Below are 18,242 nucleotides of genomic sequence, written 5' to 3'. Positions count from 1 at the left end.
GGCCAGGCCCAGCGTGCCAGAGGCCGCACAGACACCACACTGCCATCTCTAAAACCGGCCAACCCTGGGCGATGGAGAGCAGGGTCCCCTGCCCCCCGCCACACCCCACCTGCCCTTCCAGAGTTTTATTTGAGCAAGGGCCGGCCTCTGCAGGGGAAACACTGGAGGGGGTGCGGACACATGAGAATGTGCTCCGAGCCAGGGCAGCAGCCCGTGAGCCTCTTCTGTTTAACAAAATAGCCCAGACACATTGGCTTCGATCAGTGCCTACAGCTTTGCCGCGGTCCTCTCAGTAGCAGCTGTACCACGCGGCCAGTCCCCTCCTAACTCAGTCCTCCGTGTCAGTCGTCCAAGATGATTGTCTCCATTATGGCTCGGAGGTCCTCAGGACCCTGGGTGGCCCTTGGGTTTCACGTGAGGTTGTGCCCTGTGTGTGTGAGCCCATGCACACGTGTATGCAGCTTCAAGGACACAGCACAGAGGTGGCGTGAGCCAGCAAGCACACCACCAGCAGCAGCACGGGCTCGTGTGAGCACCAGCTGGGGACAGAGCGGGCATTGTGGGGAGAGGGCCACTCAGCCCACTCCCTCCCAGCCCCAGGGTGACCTTGAGCCTGACTTTGAGTTGCAGAAATCCACCCTCAGCCCAGCTTCACTCTCCCCTGTAGCTGCCACGGTCCAGGAGAAATTGTAGACCAAGGTCTGAGTGATTTCAAGTGGCCATTTCAAAGCCATCAGAGGAGACTGCTCACTGCTCAGGCAACGGGATTGGCAGGGCTGGGCCCCACTCCCCCCCCCCCAAGAGCCTGGCTAGTGCTGCCTGTCCATGCTGTGTCTGGGATAAAGCTTCGAGGCTGCAATTACCATGCAGGTCAGTGGTGGAGACGCAAGCCAGCCACCTGGAGAGCCAGCAGCTGACCCCGTGTTTCCGGGCAACTCAGCCTGCCCTGTGGCTACAGCACTCATTGTCCGGCCGGGGGGGCAGGGAGCTCCCTCCTCCCCTAGAAGAAGGTCTGGACGCCATGGTTTATTCTGAACGCTACTGAAGTGGGGCAGATCTCAGTCCATGTCCCCCTTGGACATGCTTGACCGGGCCTCCTAGCAGGGTGACTGACCGCCTGCAACGTCCAAGGGAAGTTAGGCTGCTGGGTTCTTGCAGAGACTGGGATTGGAGCAAGTCTGGCCTACATCTCAGGCCTGGGTCCTGATAGGAAAGAAGTCTGGCGGGACGTTTCCCCTTGGAGAGAATGCGGCTGGTCAGATGGAAGACACCAGGGGACCACTGGCAGGGGACCACAGGCAGGGGAGACGTACGTGGGCCAGACTCCTCAGCTGCGGCTATGTGCACAACCGCAGGGGGGCCGCCCTGAGAGCTACAGGGCCGGGTCAGGGGTGCTGTCCACAGAGCCTGGGTCAGGGGTGCTGTCCACAGAGCCTGGGTCAGGGGTGCCACCCTGAGAGCTACGGGGCTGGGTCAGGGGTGCTGTCCACAGAGCCTGGGTCAGGGGTGCTGTCCAGAGCCTGGGTCAGGGGTGCTGTCGATCTTCCACACAGGACAGACTGGCAGACTGTCGATCTTCCACACAGGACACAGACCATGATCATTCCACACGGGATGCAGACCATGATCCACACAGGACACGGACCATCCATCTTCCACACGGGATGCAAACCCTGATCATTCCACACAGAACACATCGCTCTTCTACAGGGGACACAGACCGGTCATTCCACACAGGATGCAGGCCTTGATCATTGTTGATCACCTTAGTCCCAGCTTCTCCTGGACAGATAGTGCTGTGTGTGTGCTGTGGTTCCCCCGGGGGACAGCAAATGCCCATGAGTCAGCTCTGGGCCCCACCTACGGTTGTAAATAAAGCCTTATTGGCAGGCAGCCCACCTGCTCACTTACACATTGTTTATGGCTAGGTTCAGGCTACAATGACCTGGCTGAGCCATTGTGACAAGGATCATCTGTCCAGAGAGCCAAAGTCCTCTGCTCTCTGGTCCTTTACAGAAAACATCTGTGGGCGGCTGTCCTAGAACAGCAGTGGTGTCTGTCTGACTGCTTCCCACTGTCGATTTGATGGCTGTGTGGTCGGTCTCAGCACACCTCACAAAGCATAGCTTTGTCAGCCCAGTGGCAGGAACAGGACCACCATGGGGCCTCTCTTGACCACTCAGCACTCAAACCAGCCCTGAGCCTGCCCCGCAGCAGACCGGCCTTTGTGGATCTTCCACCGTGGCAGACCCACCGCAAGGCTGGAGAGCCATGTGCCCTGCCCAGAGCTGGGCTCTCCTCTGCTCAGCACCAGGCCGGCCTGGTCCTTCCCTGCCTTCCCTCTGTGTTCAGAGCCACAGGTCTGTGTTAGCACCCTTGTCAGAAAGCAACCCCATCACCCCCCCGTGATCAGGCCCCCTCGGCCTCCTGCCCGCCTGCGGCCCGGCCCACCTCCGCTCTTGCCTTCTCATGCTCATGTTTGCCTGCCCAGCTCCATCTTACTGCTGGGGGCAGGGCACCTCGTACACAGCAGGTGCTTCCTAAATGTCTGTGGGAACGAGAAAGAAGTGAGCTTGTGCACACAGTGCTGCAAGGATGCCAGAGGGCAGAGGAGGCTGGGAGGGGCTGGGGTCCATGGGAGGCTGGGAGGGCTGGGGTCCATGGGAGGCTGGGAGGGCTGGAGTCGATGGGAGGCTGGGAGGGGCTGAGTGGAGTCGATGGGAGGCTGGGAGGGCTGAGTGGAGTCGATGGGAGGCTGGGAGGGGCTGGGTGGAATAGACAGGAGGCAGATTCAGTCAGTGAGTTCTGGAACGTTCTGGGGAGAGCCTGCCGTGCCTGCTCCAAGCTCCGGGCCTGCGCTGACAGCTGGCCCTGCCTCCCAGCTGGGCCCAGCAATCAGCAATCACTGCCTGTCCTCAGGGGAGGTCTGTGAGGCGCAGACTTGCTTCCCGAGATTGGCTCTGCCCCCTGCTCTCCCGCCGGAGGAAAGGATGAGCTGATGAGCGGTTGGAGGCTCCAGAAGCAGCTCGGCGGGCCTGAGAGCCGGGGTCTGTAGCAGAGGCCTCAGCGTCCTCCTGCCGCCAGCACCCCATGCAAACACCTTGCCAGGGGATGGGTGGCAGCCCCAGGCATCAGCCTCCCTCTGCCCCGCCGACGGTGACGTTGGAGCCAGAGTAGTGACCACATTACCCCAGGCTCCTGCTGGGCCTCAAGGCGTGGCTTGGCCTTTGAGCTACCCTGGGTAGCCGAAGAGGGTCAGGGTCAGAGCCAGAGAGCAGCCTGCCTCCCTTCGTCCCAGGGAGAAAGGAAGCCCAGCCAGCAAAGAGGGGGAAGGTACTGGGGCAAAGTGCAAACCCTGGGTGGCCTCCTCTTCTCTCCCCTATCTAGGAGAAGTAGTGGGAGCAAGCCCCCGCCCCAGCCACCCTCCCCTCCACACGCACGTGGAGGAGTGAGTTCCCACGCTGTGCCATCCATAAGCTGGAAGAGCCCGCTCGCTGCTCGCTGCTCGCTGCTCGCTGCTCGCTGCTCGCTGCTCGCTGCTCGCTGCTCGCTGCTCGCTGCTCGCTGCTCGCTGCTCGCTGCTCGCTGCTCGCTGCTCGCTGCTCGCTGCTCGCTGCTCGCTGCTCGCTGCTCGCTGCTCGCTGCTCGCTGCTCGCTGCTCGCTGCTGCCGAGAAAGCTGTGAAGGAAAAACAGAAGTGGGAGGGGAACAGGGTAGGGGCTGGAGGGGCGAAGCGGGGAGGAAAGTGCGGCCTGGGCAGAGAGAAGCACTCTGAGCCCCTGTGGGGGCGCACAGGCCCCCATTCTTACAACCTCAGGCTCCAGATGAGCCCTGGGGCTGAGCATGGCCAGCAGAGCACTTCTAACCCCTTCTCGAGCAGGAGGGGTGCCTGCAACCCCGTAGCCTGGCAGCCCTGAGGTGGCCGGGCTGAAGCAGGAAGCGTCACCTATCTGGGGGCTGGGGCCTGGTGGGCTGGCAAGACAAGAACCTAGTTCGATCTGAGGTGGGTTGAGGCCCTGTCTGTGCTGGAGGCTGGGGGCGGGCAGCCCTCACACGCCTCCCCTGGTCCTCTTCCGGTGGGTAACAACACTCAGCTGTGTGTCTGGTGTAATCAGATTTGCTAAGCATAATTCTATGGAAGCGCCTGACACACAGGGCAGTGCCCAATGTCCCCGGGGAAGCAGAGTGGCCAACTTTGCCAGTGGTTGGTAATTAGCCACTGGGAGGAACAGGATATTTGCTAAATGGCCCACACAATTCAAGGCAAAACAGCCCTGGAAATTGTGGGGCCGGAGTTTCCGCTGCAGCCACAGAGCCGGGCTGTGGCTGGGCACAGGGCAGGGACTAAGTATGTGTTCTGAAGTGCACGGCGGAGCCCTGCCCCAGCCCCACCCTGCCAAGCCTTGCAGCCCAGCCCTCTGCCCAGCTTTTCAGAGCCTCGCCTCCTTGGTCCCAGCTGAGGGCTTTGTGCAAATCCTGGATGTCCACAGCAGCGTCCGTAGGCCCCAGGCTCCCTGGCACAGAGCAGACTGTCCCCCGGGCTCAGCTTCTGGCCAGGGCACAGGCTAAGCCTAGAAGCCTGCTGTGCTGAGTGACTTGGCCTCATGTTTAATCCTTTGAAGTCAAATTACTGCTCAGTTTTAGAAAATGCAAATGAAGGGCTTATTAGTAAATCTTATTGAAGTGGCTCAAGCTTCAGAGGCCAGCACACAGCAGCAGACACGCGCAAAATTGGGGCTGTTAGGCAAAGGGCATTCTCCTGCAGAGACAGAGGTAGAGCGGGGCCTTGAACTCACCGCAGCCCACAGTGTGGGCGGTGGCTTCCTGCGGAGCAGAGTGGGCGTTGGCCGGCAGAAGGGCCCCTCCTGCCCCCCACTGCTGGGCACAGAGAACGTGAGGGCAGAGCCTCGGCCCCAGCTCCTGGCTCTGAGCTGCCGCTGGCCTGGACAAGGATTTCAAAGCCCTGCCATTCGCAGCTTCGCAGACGTCCCGCAGACAGGAACATTCTAGTGGGCTTTTTTGGCCAGCAGCTATTTGAAGCCATGGCAGGCAGACCTTTGTCCCAGAGGGCTGGCTCCCAGATGCGCGTGGCTTTGGTCCATCTGTGAAAGACCGTTGCTCCGAGTCAGTATCCACCCACTCCGGGCTGACAAGGGCTCTGACGGAGGCCAGGCCCTCACCGCTCCTGCAGGGAGGGCGGGGTGTGGGGCAGCCCTGAGGGCTTCAGCATGGAGCAGGTGGACAGTCCAGGGCTTTCAGGAAGGTGACCCCAATCCAATTCCGGCCTCTGAGCTGAGTTGGTGGCCTCCCAGCAGTGGGACTGGTGCCAGTCTGCATGGCACAGCGTGGCACAGACAGGCTGTGGCCCTGAGGGCTTTCTGTTCCTCGGGGCTCAAGCTCAGTGGTCTCTGTGGTCAGCTCTCCGGGCCAGGGCTGCGGCCAGGTGGAAGGAGGTTGCCACCGCTTGTCTCCGCCTGTCTGCCTCACTCAGAGGAGCGGCCAGGCCCAGCTGTCCCTGGTAAAGTCCCTGCCCCAGTAGGCACATGCCTTGCCCAGACTCCTGCCTCAGCTCTGGGCTCTGCTGGTCCCCAGCCCTTGGGCGTGTCTGGGTGCTGTCTGTGGTGCTGACTTCCTGAGCTCTCTGGGGCTCTGAAGCCTCTTGTCAGTGACCCCAGACACTGTGGTCCAGCTGCTCCCAGAAATCCCAAACCAGAGGAGAAAGTCAGGGACCAGGCGGCAGGTGACAGGTACATGAGGAACATGGGCAGAGGCTGCTGAGCAGGGTCAGCCTAGGAGAGGCCCAAGGACTCATGGCCCAGGGCATCTCTCTGGGATGGAGTCACTGCCTGGTCTGGCTCGTGGTCTGTGCTTGGCGGGTGCTTATGTGTTTGTTTGTCGGCTTGTAGACAGTCACTCGGTGCACCAGCCACTGCTCAGGCTGGGGCTTTGAGTCTGGGTTCACAAATGGCCCTTGTTTCTCCCCCCACAAAAGGAGGGAAATAATAGTTTCTGCCTCCCAGATTTCACATGCTCGACCACCAAGGTTGGAAGAGGGGGGCACCCCTGCCATGTGGGCCCCAGCCGGTCCCGCGGGCATCATGGGGGTCCCCACTGTGGCAGGTTTCCTCACCTCGCCCTTCTTAGGAAGTTCTGGGATTTGCAAACCTCCCAATAGAGTCTGGACACCCCACCCCCACCCTCCACTACCACCTCGCACGGGCCGGTTGCAGGCAGGAGTCAGGGTTGTCTATCTAAACACATCAGGATTCATTAGGTAGAAAAAGGCCCAGGGCAAAACAAGTGACACCGTGCAGAGCAAGGGAAGACGGTGGCGAGAGGCAGCACCTGGCGGGCTCCAGGCTCCCGGCCATCCTCAGCCCGGATCAGAGCGCCTCCTGCAGCGGGCGGGCCTGCACCGCAGCGGGCAGGCCAGCACCACCGCGGGCGGGCCTGCACCGCAGCAACAGGTGTGTTGTGTGCATCCTCCCCTCCTGCCCTGTCCTAGCAAGATGGGGCCCAGCAAGCTCACACCCGCTGCACAGAAGCACAGGCCCTTTGTGATTATCTTACCCTTTCCCTCTGCCTCTCTCCTCCCCACAAAAGAACAAATGCAAACAGGGCAGAGGCCCAGGCCCAACCCAGCCCTTGCCTTGCCCCTGGTGACCACCTTGGGTTCTGTTGGTTTACACATGCTCAGTCTCAGGGCTCAGCACCTGTGGAGTCCTCGTGCAGAAATGAGAAAGCAGAGCCTGCTCAGGAAAAAGGGCTGGAGTTCTGTTTAGGACCATCTCGACGTCACAGCTGCCCAAGAACAGGCTGGGGCTCCATCTCCCTGAGGTTCACGTCCCCACCACAACTCACAGACCCCTGCTCCCAGGTGCCCGGCCACCGCCCAGAGGCCCCGCTCATGCTCAGGACTGTCCAGTGCCAGCTGGGAGGTGTGGCTGGCAGATGGGGGCGCGGAGAGCTGAGATGTCCTCGGGGTTTCTGGGTCCAGGCGTGGATGCCCTGGCCAGGGCCTTATGCTTGGTACACCCCACCAACCCGGCTTCCTAGAGCACTCATTCACTGGCCAACACCCAGCCAGCACTGCAGTGCCCTGGCCGCAGACAGGCGCAGGAGAGACAGAGGTCACTGCAAGCCAAGGCCTCACCAGACGCCAACACCGATCCAGCCAGGTGACCTCCAGCGTTGCTCTGGGCTTAAATTCCTGCTGAGGCTGGGATTTGTCTTGGATGTTTCAACGTTCACTGGTTGATACATTGATATGTCACAATTATAAAACCCAGGGCTAAAATTTATAAGAGCATCTGAATAGATACAGAAAATACATCTGTCAAAATTCACCATCCTGCAACTGTAACCCCACCGTACATAACAACTTAAAATGTAAAAAGAAATTTATCATCCTTCATGATAAGAGTCAAACTGAGAACTCAGTAAACAGCACCCCCCCACACAGTAAAGGGGACACACCCCACCCCCAGCATCACAGGAGCTTTTCTCCGGGATCAGGACTGGAGACCACTCTCCCCGCTGATCCAGCACAGCTAAGCAGCACTGTGTCAGGAGAAAGCGATAAAGAAGTGAAATTGTCTGTTTGTTGACAACATGATGTTATTATAGAAAACCCTCAAGACGGTGCCGAAAAGCCATTAGAACTAATGAGCAAATTAAGCATGGCTACGGGACACAGAGAAGCAAAATATGCCACATTTCATACACTACAGCATCACAAAAATGGATTGTGTCTACACACTAGCAATAAACTAGGAAAGAAACCAAAAGCAACTCTATTTACAATAGCAACAAGAAATTAAATTCTCCGGAATAAATTTAACCAAGGGGATGAAAAATCTGTAAAATTATAAAACACTGATGAACAAAAATGAAAGGAAATACAGAAGGAAAGACACAGCTGCAGGGCATTCCCTACCAAATCCAGTCACGGTTTGCATAGCCGTGAGAAGACCATCCTGAGACCCCAAATATGCAAAGTATTCTTTTTTTTTTTTGTCAGTCGTGGGGCTTGAACTCTGGGCTTGGGCGCTGTCCTTGTGCTCTTCAGCTCAAGGCCAGTGCTCTACTGCTTGAGCCACAGCACCAGTTCCAGTTTTCTAGTGGTTTATTGGAGATAAGAGTCTCACGAACTTTCTTGCCAGGGCTGGCTTTGAACCACAATCCTCAGATCTCAGCCTCCTAAGTAGCTAGGATTACAGGTGTGAGCCACCAGCACCCAGCTATGCAAAGTATTCTTGTGTGTGTGTGTGTGTGTGTGTGTGTGTATGTGTTTGTGTGCACTGTGTCTTGTGTCATGTGTGTGCATGCATGGGTCTGCATGCATGCATGTGTGTTTTGTGTGCATGCATGTGTGTGTGTGTGTGTGTTTGCACATGCTGTGGGCAGAACCAGGGGCCCTGTGCAGGCATATCCTCTCCCTCTGAGCTCCATCCTCAGCTTGGCGGGTTTTTTCCAAAACACACTGAAATTTGATGAGAATTGTGTTATGGTCTTGTGCATCTTTTTAATGTTGCTTGATGGAACCCCGATGTCAACAATCCAGCTGGGTGTGGTAGCTCACCGCTGGAATGCCAGATTCATCACAAGACAGTTGGTGGGAGGGCCACTGTCCCAGGTGGTCCCTGGGCAAACATTCAAAATTCTTTCCAAACAATAGCTTAGGCAAGAATGGCTGTAGCTCAAGTGGTAGAGCAGCTGCCTAGCAAGTACAGGGCCTTGAGTTCAAACCCCAGTACCACCCAAAAAATCCACATTTCTTAACTTTACCAGTGATCTTATCAGCGTGTTCCAAAATTCTAACTTTCACCTGAGAACTTGGGTTTTACTAGCCCGTGGTATCTTGCTTTCCTTTTCCTTCCTCCCTCCTACCCTCCCCCACTTCTCTTTCTTTTTGGAGACGTGGCTAACCTTGTGGCCCAGGGCCCTTCCTGTGTCTGCCCTTCTACGCTGCGTGGTCTCACCTGTGGGAGCAGAGCAGCACAGTGGCCGCCAGGGCAAGGATGGGCAGCGATCAATGCTGATTAGACAACAGGAGCTCTCGGTTCTGCCCGATGGCCAGGCTCTGGCGATCTCACAGCCTGTGTCATCGATGGCCACCCCATTCTGTGCACATTTGGGACAAGAGTAGATCTGAGGTGTTCTAACCCAAAAGGACCGTGTGAAGCGTGGGGTTTGCTCCTTAGCTTGACGCTTGTCACCATTCATAACAGACATGCTCAGAACCCCGCATTGCCAGGTGCAGAGATGGGAGGTATGAATCCCAGCACGGCCTCTCCTGGTGCTGTCAGAGCTTTCCCCGAGGCTCTGACGTGTAGCCTGTTGGAAACGCTCCTCATCTGCTGGGGTCACACCCTCCACGGGACCATGCCGGCCGGGGCTGCAGGCAGGGCCTCTCCCCTGCGGGGTAGGAAGCATGGAGGGGTTGGGAGCTGGGAGGCCTGGGCCCCACCCTGGGCTCCACGCTGGGCCCTGCCGGCCGCTGCCGGCCCCCATCGGGAGCTGTCTTTGCTGCCTGTGCTGGGTGAGGTGTGTGGTGTGTTCAGTGTTTTGACATTTAAAACCCGTGTTGGGCACACTCGCGCCGTTCAGCTCTTCCCCGGCTGCAGTGACTCCAGCATTGCGTTGTCTCCTGAGCCAGACCCGGCGCCCGTGAGCGGGCAGAGGACCCCTCACCGGACAGAAGGCAGATTGCAAACAAAACAAGCAATGGTGGGGGGCCACAGGCTCCAGACCCCCACTCTGGGGAAAAGACCCCCTCCACCCACGGGGCCGCCGGAGCTCTGCCCTCGGGGCTCTTCATTCTGTCTTTGTGAAGCTGAGACTTGAAGGTGAACTCAAGCCTCCTCCTCAGAGTCCTGCTGAGTGGGGTCTGGAGCTGCCTGAGGCAGGGGCCGGGGCTGGGGGCTTCAGGGTGCCTGGGCTGGCTCCCAGACCCCAGGGGCTAGAGGGATCGCCAAGTGATTGAACACCTGCTTAGTAACCGTGAGGCTAAACTCAAACCCCAGTACCACAAAAAGATAAAGATTTCAGGTCCAGCCACTTTGGGGGGGGGCCGCTCTCAGACTCAGTTTCCCCGATGCAGAATGGATGTGGAAGTTGGAAGTGGTGGTGGGAGGGGCTGGCACTGCCCATGCCCTCGGCAGTGGGGAGGAAGAGGATCATGTGATTCTCCAAGGACATGAACTCTCCGCCTGCAAGGGGGAGCCACAGCTTCAGCCTCCTTGGAGTGGCCTTGAACTTGGGGCTGGGGAGGTGGGCATACCTGTCTGCCCCTGGGAACTCAGCCCAAAGCTTCAGGCCGCTGGGACCCCTGGGGTTTGTGCAACTCTGGGAGCCGGCGGGAGCTTGCCAGCGTAACAGAGGTCCCCCTCCTCTGGGTGTGGGTGGATGGGGCGCCAAGGGGCTGGTCTGCAGCACAACCTGGACGGGGCACTGGACAGGGCAGGTCCTCCCTGCCGCAGGCCCTAGCCTGGCCATGACAACCAGCTGGGTGGGCACACGCCTCAATCCCCCCCCATGGCTGCTGTTGCCTCCTGCAGGTCAACACCTTCACATCCTTCGTGTTCCCCATGGTGGTCATCTCCGTCCTCAACACTGTCATCGCCAACAAGCTGACCGTCATGGTACGCCAGGCAGCCGAGCAGGGCCGAGTGTGTGCCGCAGGGGCCCAGCCCAGCACCTTCAGCATGAGCATGGAGCCCGGCAGGATCCAGGCCCTGAGGCACGGCGTCCGGGTCTTGAGTACGTAACCCTCGGGTCAGAGGTCAGCAAGGGTGGCCAGTGCTGCTGGAGCAAGGCACTGGAGTGCCGGGGGCCCAGAGGCCCCGCTCCGCTCCCCCCTCCCCACGTCCCTCCGTCACCAGGTCACTCCGCGGGATGCTGGGCACCAGGGTCAGCAGAGGGGGTCAGCGGAGGGGTCAGCCCTGGCACAGGCAGCCGAGCACTGCTGAGAAGCTCACGCAGCGCGGTAGTATTCAGAGGCAAATACAAGGGAGGAGAAGGTGAGGCGGAGCCGCTGGACGGGCGGCTGGGGCGGCTCAGAGTGGATGTCCACTCCTCAGGACCAGGAGCCCCAGGCAGGAGGCATTTGTGCAAATTCCCTGCAGTCAGAGGTCCGGGGAAGTCGCCTGGAAGTCCAGAGGCCTCTCCTGGCTCTGTGCAGTGACTTGGGGAGCGCGCCAAGACCACAGCCAGGGCTCCTCTTCCTGACGCTGCTGTGGTCCATGCTGCCTGGCCTCCCTCGGATGCAGCCCACACCCCTGGGCTCTGGGGCTCTCTATTTAAAGGGACCCCTAAAACTTGGGGAATTTTTAAATTATGCTTTTAAAAATACATAGCATAAGCTGGGTGCTGGTGGCTGACGCCTGTCATCCTAGCTACTCAGGAGGCTGAGAGCTGAGGATCACAATTCAAAACCAGCCCAGGCAGGCAGGTCTGTGGGACTCTTAGCTCCAATGAACCACCAACAAACCAGAAGTGGCACCATGGCTCACTTGAGCTGAAGAGCTCAGGGACAGTGCCCAGGCCAAGTTCAAGCCCCATGACCAACCCCCCCCAAAAAAAGCATAAAATGGACCATCTCCAGATCTCTTCTGCTTCCCCAGCTAAAATTCTGTCCCTGCAAAACACCAGCTCCACAGCCCCCCACCCAGACCCCCTGCTCAGCTCTTGTCCCTGTGACTCTGACTCTGGTAGGGACCCCAAATACATGGAAGCATACAAGATTTGTTGTGTGTATATGTGTGTGAGAGAGAGAGAAAGAGAGAGAGAGAGACAGAGAGAGAGAGACAGAGAAAGAGACAGAGAGACAGAGACAGAGAGACAGAGACAGAGACAGAGAGACAGAGAGAGCTCACTGATCCTGAGGCTTGAACTCAGGGCCTAGGCACTGTCCCTAAGTGTGTGTGCTCCAGGGGAGCGCTCTACCGCTTGAGCCGCAGCTCCACTTTGGTTTTCTGGTGGTTTATTGGAGATAAGAGTCTCACTGACTTTCCTGCCCAGCCTGGCTTTGAACCGTGACTCTCAGATTTCAGCCTCCTGAGTCGCTGGGATGACAGGCATGGCTCACTGGCAGGCAACTTCACATCACTTTTTGAGTTTTTTTGTGTCTTTCGCTAGCGTCAGTTAGCTGTATGGGTGGGCTCTGTCGGAGGTACCATGCTGAGATTCACCCGCCCTCCTTTTCCCTCGCTTCCCCCCCCCCCCCCCCGTCCAAGCCAGCCCCAGCCAGCACTGTTCCACGCGCACTCAGCTTTGTGTAAAGCATTGTCACTGGGCTCACCCTCCTTCCCTCCCTCCACGTCCCTCTTCCCACACGCGTGCCCTGTCCTAGACAGCGCCTGCTCTCCATTCCTGTCATCCACGTTCTTCAGCGTGTGCTTTGTTCCGTTTTCACGGTGACGCTGCACACGTTTTCACCACGCTGGCCCCTGTGTTGCAGCTTTCAGGGCTTCGTTTTGTCATCTTCATTGACAGTGCTGTGCATTTCAGCGTTGCTCCCTCCCCTTCCCCACCACCCCCTCAAGTGGTCTCTTATCACAAGCATTCTGTATGCACGCATGCGTGCGCGTGTGTACGTATACACACACGATCTTGTACATGCTTGCTTATCTTTTAGGTCTAGCGGCCACCTGTGAGAAGATGCATATGACCTTTGTCCTCTGAACCTGAACTAGTTTCGTTCCTGTGGTTTCCAGTTCTGTCCACTTCTCTGGGAACTACATGGTGTCATTCCTCCACGGGGCTGAAGAGAGCTCCCCTGTGTACAGCGACGGCCTTCGCGTCTTCACTGGCCAGTTGCAGGGCTATCTGGCCGGTTTCTAGAGCTTGGCGATCGTGAAGAGTCAGGGGCGCTTCTCTACCCAGGCTCCGATCCTTGAGCACCTGTTGGATCCATCATGTGGTGTCCTGCTTTTAGCTTTTCTGAGGAGCTTCCTCCCTGTTCACGCTGGTTTACATTCCCACCTCCAGTGCATGAGGCCCTTCCCTGTGCACTCCGGCACTTCCTGTCTGTGTTGATGGCCGTTCTGCTCAGTGAGAGGTACCTCACAGCTGTTTTGGCTTCTATCTCCCTTATGGCCAGGATGATGAGCACTTCTCGATGTAGTTCTTTGTGGAGTTCTTCATTGGTACTTCAAGAATTGTCTGTTTCATTCACTCATCCACTTGCTAATTGGATTGTGGTTCTCCGGGAGCTCAGTTTTTGAGCTCCCTGTTTATTCTGGTTATGAATCCCTTGCCAGCTGTGCTGTTGGCAAAGATTTTTCCCTCGTTCTGTAGGCTGTCTCTTCAATCTAGTGACTGTTTTCTTTGGTGGGCAGGGGCCTCTTGGTTTGACGCGATCCCGTTTGTCAATCCTTGCTCTTATTTTCTGAGCCATTAGAGCTCCTGCCTGTGCAATATGTTCTAGTGTTTTCTCTGCTCTTTCCCACAGTGATTTTTAAGTTTCAGGTCTTACATTAAATCCTCAATCCACTTTGAATTGGTATTGACACAGGATGAGAGGCAAAGGTATGGGTTCATATCCTGTTTTCCCAGCACCATTTATTGAAAATCCTTTGTCAGCCTGGCACGGGTGGCTCACGCCTGCCATCCCAGCTACTCAGGAGGCTGAGATCTGAGGATCGCGGTTTGAAGCCAGCCCAGGCAGGAAAGTCCGTGAGACTCTTACCTCCTATCAACCACTGGAAAACGAGCCCCAGCCTTGAGCAAAAGAGCTCAGGGTCAGTGCCCAGGCCCTGAGTTCAAGCCCCATGACCAACAAAAACAAAGCAGAAATCCTTTGTCAAACATCAGATGGCTGTCTCAGCACAGTGTCTTGATAATCACCATATCATGGCTGGCGAGATTTCTCCCCCTTTCTGTGGGCTGCTCTTCCACGCCGATGATTGCTCCAGAAGTTTCTTTTGTTTTCATGTTGTCCCATTTGATTCCTTTTTCCTCCTGTGGTCCGTGCTTTGCAGCCACGCTCACGACATCGCTACCCACACGCGTTCGGAAGTCCTTGCATTGCTGCTGCTGTGCGGAGCCTCTCTGAAGACCTGAGTTTTAGGACAAATGTTTTTCTTTCTGCAGCAAACATCACTGCAGCAAACATCACTGCAGCAAACATCACTGCAGCAAACATCACTGCCAACAAATGGACATCGACAGGGTCGCACTGGGCGTATGGACAGCTCTATCCATTCACTTATGGATAAGTTTGAGGACAGCTTTGTCCATACATTTAATGCAATAATATCTCTCTTTTTGTTGTTGTTGTTGTTGGTTATGGGCCTGAACTCTGGGCCTGGGCGCTGTCCCTCAGCTCTTCAGCTCAAGGCTAGCGCTCTACCGCTGGAGCCACAGCGCCACTTCTGGTTTTCTGGTGGTTTATTGAAAGAGTTTCATGGCTTTTCCTGCCTGGGCTGGCTTTGAACCATGCTCCTCAGATCTCAGCCTCCTGAGTAGCTAGGATTACAGGTGTGAGCCACCAGCACCTGGCTTGCAATAATATCTTAATAGCATTTCTTCCCATCTACAAAGTCAAGGTGTCCCCATGAGACCATCTCTCTCTCTCTCCCTCTTCCTCTCTCTCCCTCTCTCTCTCCCTCTTCCTCTCTCTCCCTCTCTCTCACCCCCTCCCCATCTCTCCCTCTCTCTCCCTCTCTCTCTCCCTCTTTCTCTCCTTCTCTTTCTCCCCCTCCCTCTTCCTCTCTCCCTCTTCCTCTCTCTCCCTCTTCCTCTCTCTCCCCGTCCCCCATCTCTCCCTCTCTCTCCCTCTCTCACCCCCTCCCCCATCTCTCCCTCTCTCTCTCCCTCTCTCTCTCCCTCTCTCTCTCCCTCTCTCTCTCCCTCTCTCACCCCTCCCCCATCTCTCCCTCTCTCTCTCTCTCCCTCTTCCTCTCTCTCCCTCTCTCTCCCCGTCCCCCATCTCTCCCTCTCTCTCTCCCTCTCTCTCTCCCTCTCTCTCTCACACACACACTCTCTCTCCCTCTCTCACACACACACTCTCTCTCCCTCTCTCTCTCACACACACACTCTCTCTCCCTCTCTCTCTCACACACACTCTCTCTCTCCCTCTCTCTCCCCCTCCCCATCTCTTCCTCTCTCTCTCACACACACTCTCTCTCTCCCTCTCTCTCTTTTCCTCTCTCTCTCTCCCTCCCCATCTCTTCCTCTCTCTCTCCCTCTCTCTCCCTCTATCTCTCCCTCTCCCTCTCTCTCTCTCCCTCTCTCTCCCCCTCCCCATCTCTTCCTCTCTCTCTCCCTCTCTCTCACCCCCTTCCCCATCTCTCCCTCTCTCTCTCTCCCTCTCTCTCTCCCTCTCTCTCTCCCTCTCTCTCTCTCACACACACACTCTCTCTCTCTCTCTCTCACCCCCTCCCCCATCTCTCCCTCTCTCTCTCCCTCTCTCTCTCTCACACACACACTCTCTCTCTCTCTCTCTCAGGGGCCGTGGTCATTGCCTTTGTGGTCTGCTGGCTGCCCTACCACGTGCGGCGCCTCATGTTCTGTTACGTCTCCGATGAGCAGTGGACCCCGTGAGTACTGGGACGCTGGGGACCCCATGCAGGCAGGGGTGAGGGGTGCTGAGCCCCCGGCCTGGGTGAGGCCGCTGGACAGAGAAGACGGCGGAGGGACCGGCGGGTCCAACCTTTGCAGGAACAGGTCTGGCCGGCCAGGGAGCGGAGCTGGGCTGAGAAGCACCCCAGGCAGCCACCGGGACCCCAGCACCCTGCAGTCCCCCAGGCCCCGCGGCCGAGCTCTGAGCACCTCTCTCCTTCTCCCTCAGCTTCCTCTACGACTTCTACCATTACTTCTACATGCTGACCAACGCGCTTTTCTACATCAGCTCCACCATCAACCCCATCCTGTACAACCTGGTCTCCGCCAACTTCCGCCAGGTCTTCTTGTCCACACTGACCTGCCTCTGCCCCGTGTGGCGACGCAGGAGGAAGAGGCCGGCGCTCTCCAGGAAGCCCAACAGCGTGTCCAGCAACCACGCCTTCTCCAGCAGCGCCACCCGGGAGACGCTGTACTAGGCCCGGCCGCCCCCTGGCCCCCCCCCGAGGCCCGGCAGCCACCCCATGCTGGCCACATGTGGTGGGGCACTGGTCCTTGGCCGCGCAAACCAGGCCTGCGGCCGCTCACCCATTTCTTTTCCATTTCCCTCCTCCCCATCTCCTCCCCTCCTTCCTCCCCTCCTTCCTCCCCTCCCTCCTCCCCTCCCTCCTCCCCTCCCTCCTCCCTTCCCTCCTCCCCTCCCTCCTCCCCTCCCTCCTCCCCATCTCCTCCCCTCCTTCCTCCCCTCCTTCCTCCCCATCTCCTCCCCTCCTTCCTCCCCATCTCCTCCCCTCCCTCCTCCCCTCCCTCCTCCCCTCCCTCCTCCCCATCTCCTCCCCTCCTTCCTCCCCTCCTTCCTCCCCTCCTTCCTCCCCTCCTTCCTCCCCTCCTTCCTCCCCTCCTTCCTCCCCATCTCCTCCCCTCCTTCCTCCCCATCTCCTCCCCTCCCTCCTCCCCTCCCTCCTCCCCTCCCTCCTCCCCTCCCTCCTCCCCTCCCTCCTCCCTCCCACCCCCACTCTAAAGCCAGAGCAGAGATGGCTGCTCTCACTGATCAAAAGCTAATTGCGCGAAGGCCGTTTCCTTTGTTCGCAGACTAATGGATTTTAGAGAAAGGGAAGGAGGGTGGCCTGGGGCTGGGCCCACGGGCCGCTGATGGACTCGCAGACCCCCAGGCAGGGCCACCAGTGTCTAAAGAGCAGGCCCTGGGCCTGGGCCAGGCTCCCCTCCCTCCCCCCCGCCCGGTCCAGCTCAAAGCTCAGTCCAGCCCCAGGACCAGTGGGCTTCGCAGCTCTGGGCCTCACAGCCAGACCCTCCTGACAGCGCCTTCACTCCTGGAGCCCGGGGCTGAGGGTGAGGACATCCGTCTCCCTGCCTTCCCCTGGGCAGTCAGGGTCCACCGAGGGGACCCAGGCTTCCACGTTCCCACAAAGTCAAAGGAGTCAGGGCTGGCACGGCCCAGGGAGGAGAGCCCTGTCCTTCTCCGGCCTGTCCTCACCGGGCCACGCTGGGGAGGACCAGCAGGGATGCTGTCGGTTGGCGTTTGATCCCGGCCTCTCGGATGAGTACAGAGACGGCAGACCTGTGGCGTCTGGCCTTTCCCTCCCAGCCTTGGCCCGCGGGGCACCGCTGGGTCTTTCGCAGCTGTGTGGGCTAAGGTTTGAGGGCCTTGAGGGTGAGGATCTTGAAAATGGATGTGGGCCAGGCAAGGACCTACGTGCCAGGACCCACGTTCCAGGAAGAGAAGGGGTCAAGCACCCTCCCCCCCCCACTCCCACCCCATGGGCCAGCAGCCCTCAGCTGAGATGAATACTCCTTGGTCACCGGCCACCAAGCAGTGGCCTGCCCCAGACTCCAGGCCGCTAGAACAGCAGACACTCAGAAGAGCAGGCACACCTGGCCCCCAGAGCCGGCCCCACGCAGGACAAGAGCAGGCACACCTGGCCCCCAGAGCCGGCCCCACGCAGGACAAGAGCAGGCACACCTGGCCCCCAGAGCCGGCCCCACACAGGACAGAAGAGCAGGTACGCTTGGTTCTCCACTCAGGACAAGGTGGCCAGGTCCCTGCCAAGAAGGCTGCCCCGCGCGGGGGGACGGGACCTGGACCGAGCAGCGGGAGCAGCAGGACCAGGAGGCAGAGCTTGGCTTTTTGCCAAGTCCATTTCACTGCCCACATTCCCAGGAGGGAACTCAGGGGAACGGACAGCCAGTCGGCAGGGCCGATGTCCTCGGGACACAGGGCCTCTGCGCAGGGCCCGCACTGCCCAGGACTATGGAAGGATGAGTGAAAGACTCAGTGTTCCTGGCAGCTAGACCTGCCACTCGATGAGCCGGCATGCTAGTGAACCCCACAAAACCCCTGCCAGCTAACCTGGTTTTCCTGGTCACCACGGGCGGGGTCTGGACATACCAGGCCCGCTCACTGACCCCAGCCTGAAGGGAGCCTTCTCCACCCGGAGCTCCCCATGGGGGTCAGCTGGGGACAGGGGAGCCCTGTCCAGTCCCGTGAGGCCTGAGCTCGTGAGGTGCCACTCTCAGCAGGCACGCGCTGCGAACAGGCCCATCAATGGATGAGGTCTCGGACTTGGGCAGCACGGCCATCGGCTGTGAGGTTCTCAGAGTTTGGGGCGCACCACAATTTCTCGAGCCTCGGTTTCCCCTCCGAAGACAACATGGTGGCCT

The 18,242-nt window shown here is 58.6% G+C and overlaps 1 protein-coding gene across 1 annotated transcript in view; it reads left to right on the top strand.

Annotated features, from left to right (window-relative positions):
- The window catches only part of LOC138837739 (neurotensin receptor type 1), a 38,794-nt gene extending 22,752 nt beyond the window's left edge, over positions 1-16,042 (top strand). The window contains exons 2-4 of the mRNA XM_070036678.1: positions 10,559-10,760; positions 15,451-15,541; positions 15,793-16,042. Of these exons, the coding sequence (XP_069892779.1) occupies positions 10,559-10,760; positions 15,451-15,541; positions 15,793-16,042 (543 nt within the window). The remainder of the gene's footprint in view (positions 1-10,558; positions 10,761-15,450; positions 15,542-15,792) is intronic.
- Positions 16,043-18,242: the final 2,200 nt, after the last annotated feature.

This window comes from Dipodomys merriami, unplaced genomic scaffold (genome assembly GCF_024711535.1).
Source record: "Dipodomys merriami isolate MVZ:Mamm:240054 unplaced genomic scaffold, mDipMer1.0.p SCAF_275, whole genome shotgun sequence".
In the NCBI taxonomy this organism is placed as follows: domain Eukaryota; kingdom Metazoa; phylum Chordata; class Mammalia; order Rodentia; family Heteromyidae; genus Dipodomys; species Dipodomys merriami.
Note: the sequence above shows the minus strand (reverse complement) of the source record. Positions and strands in the feature narration are given on the sequence as shown.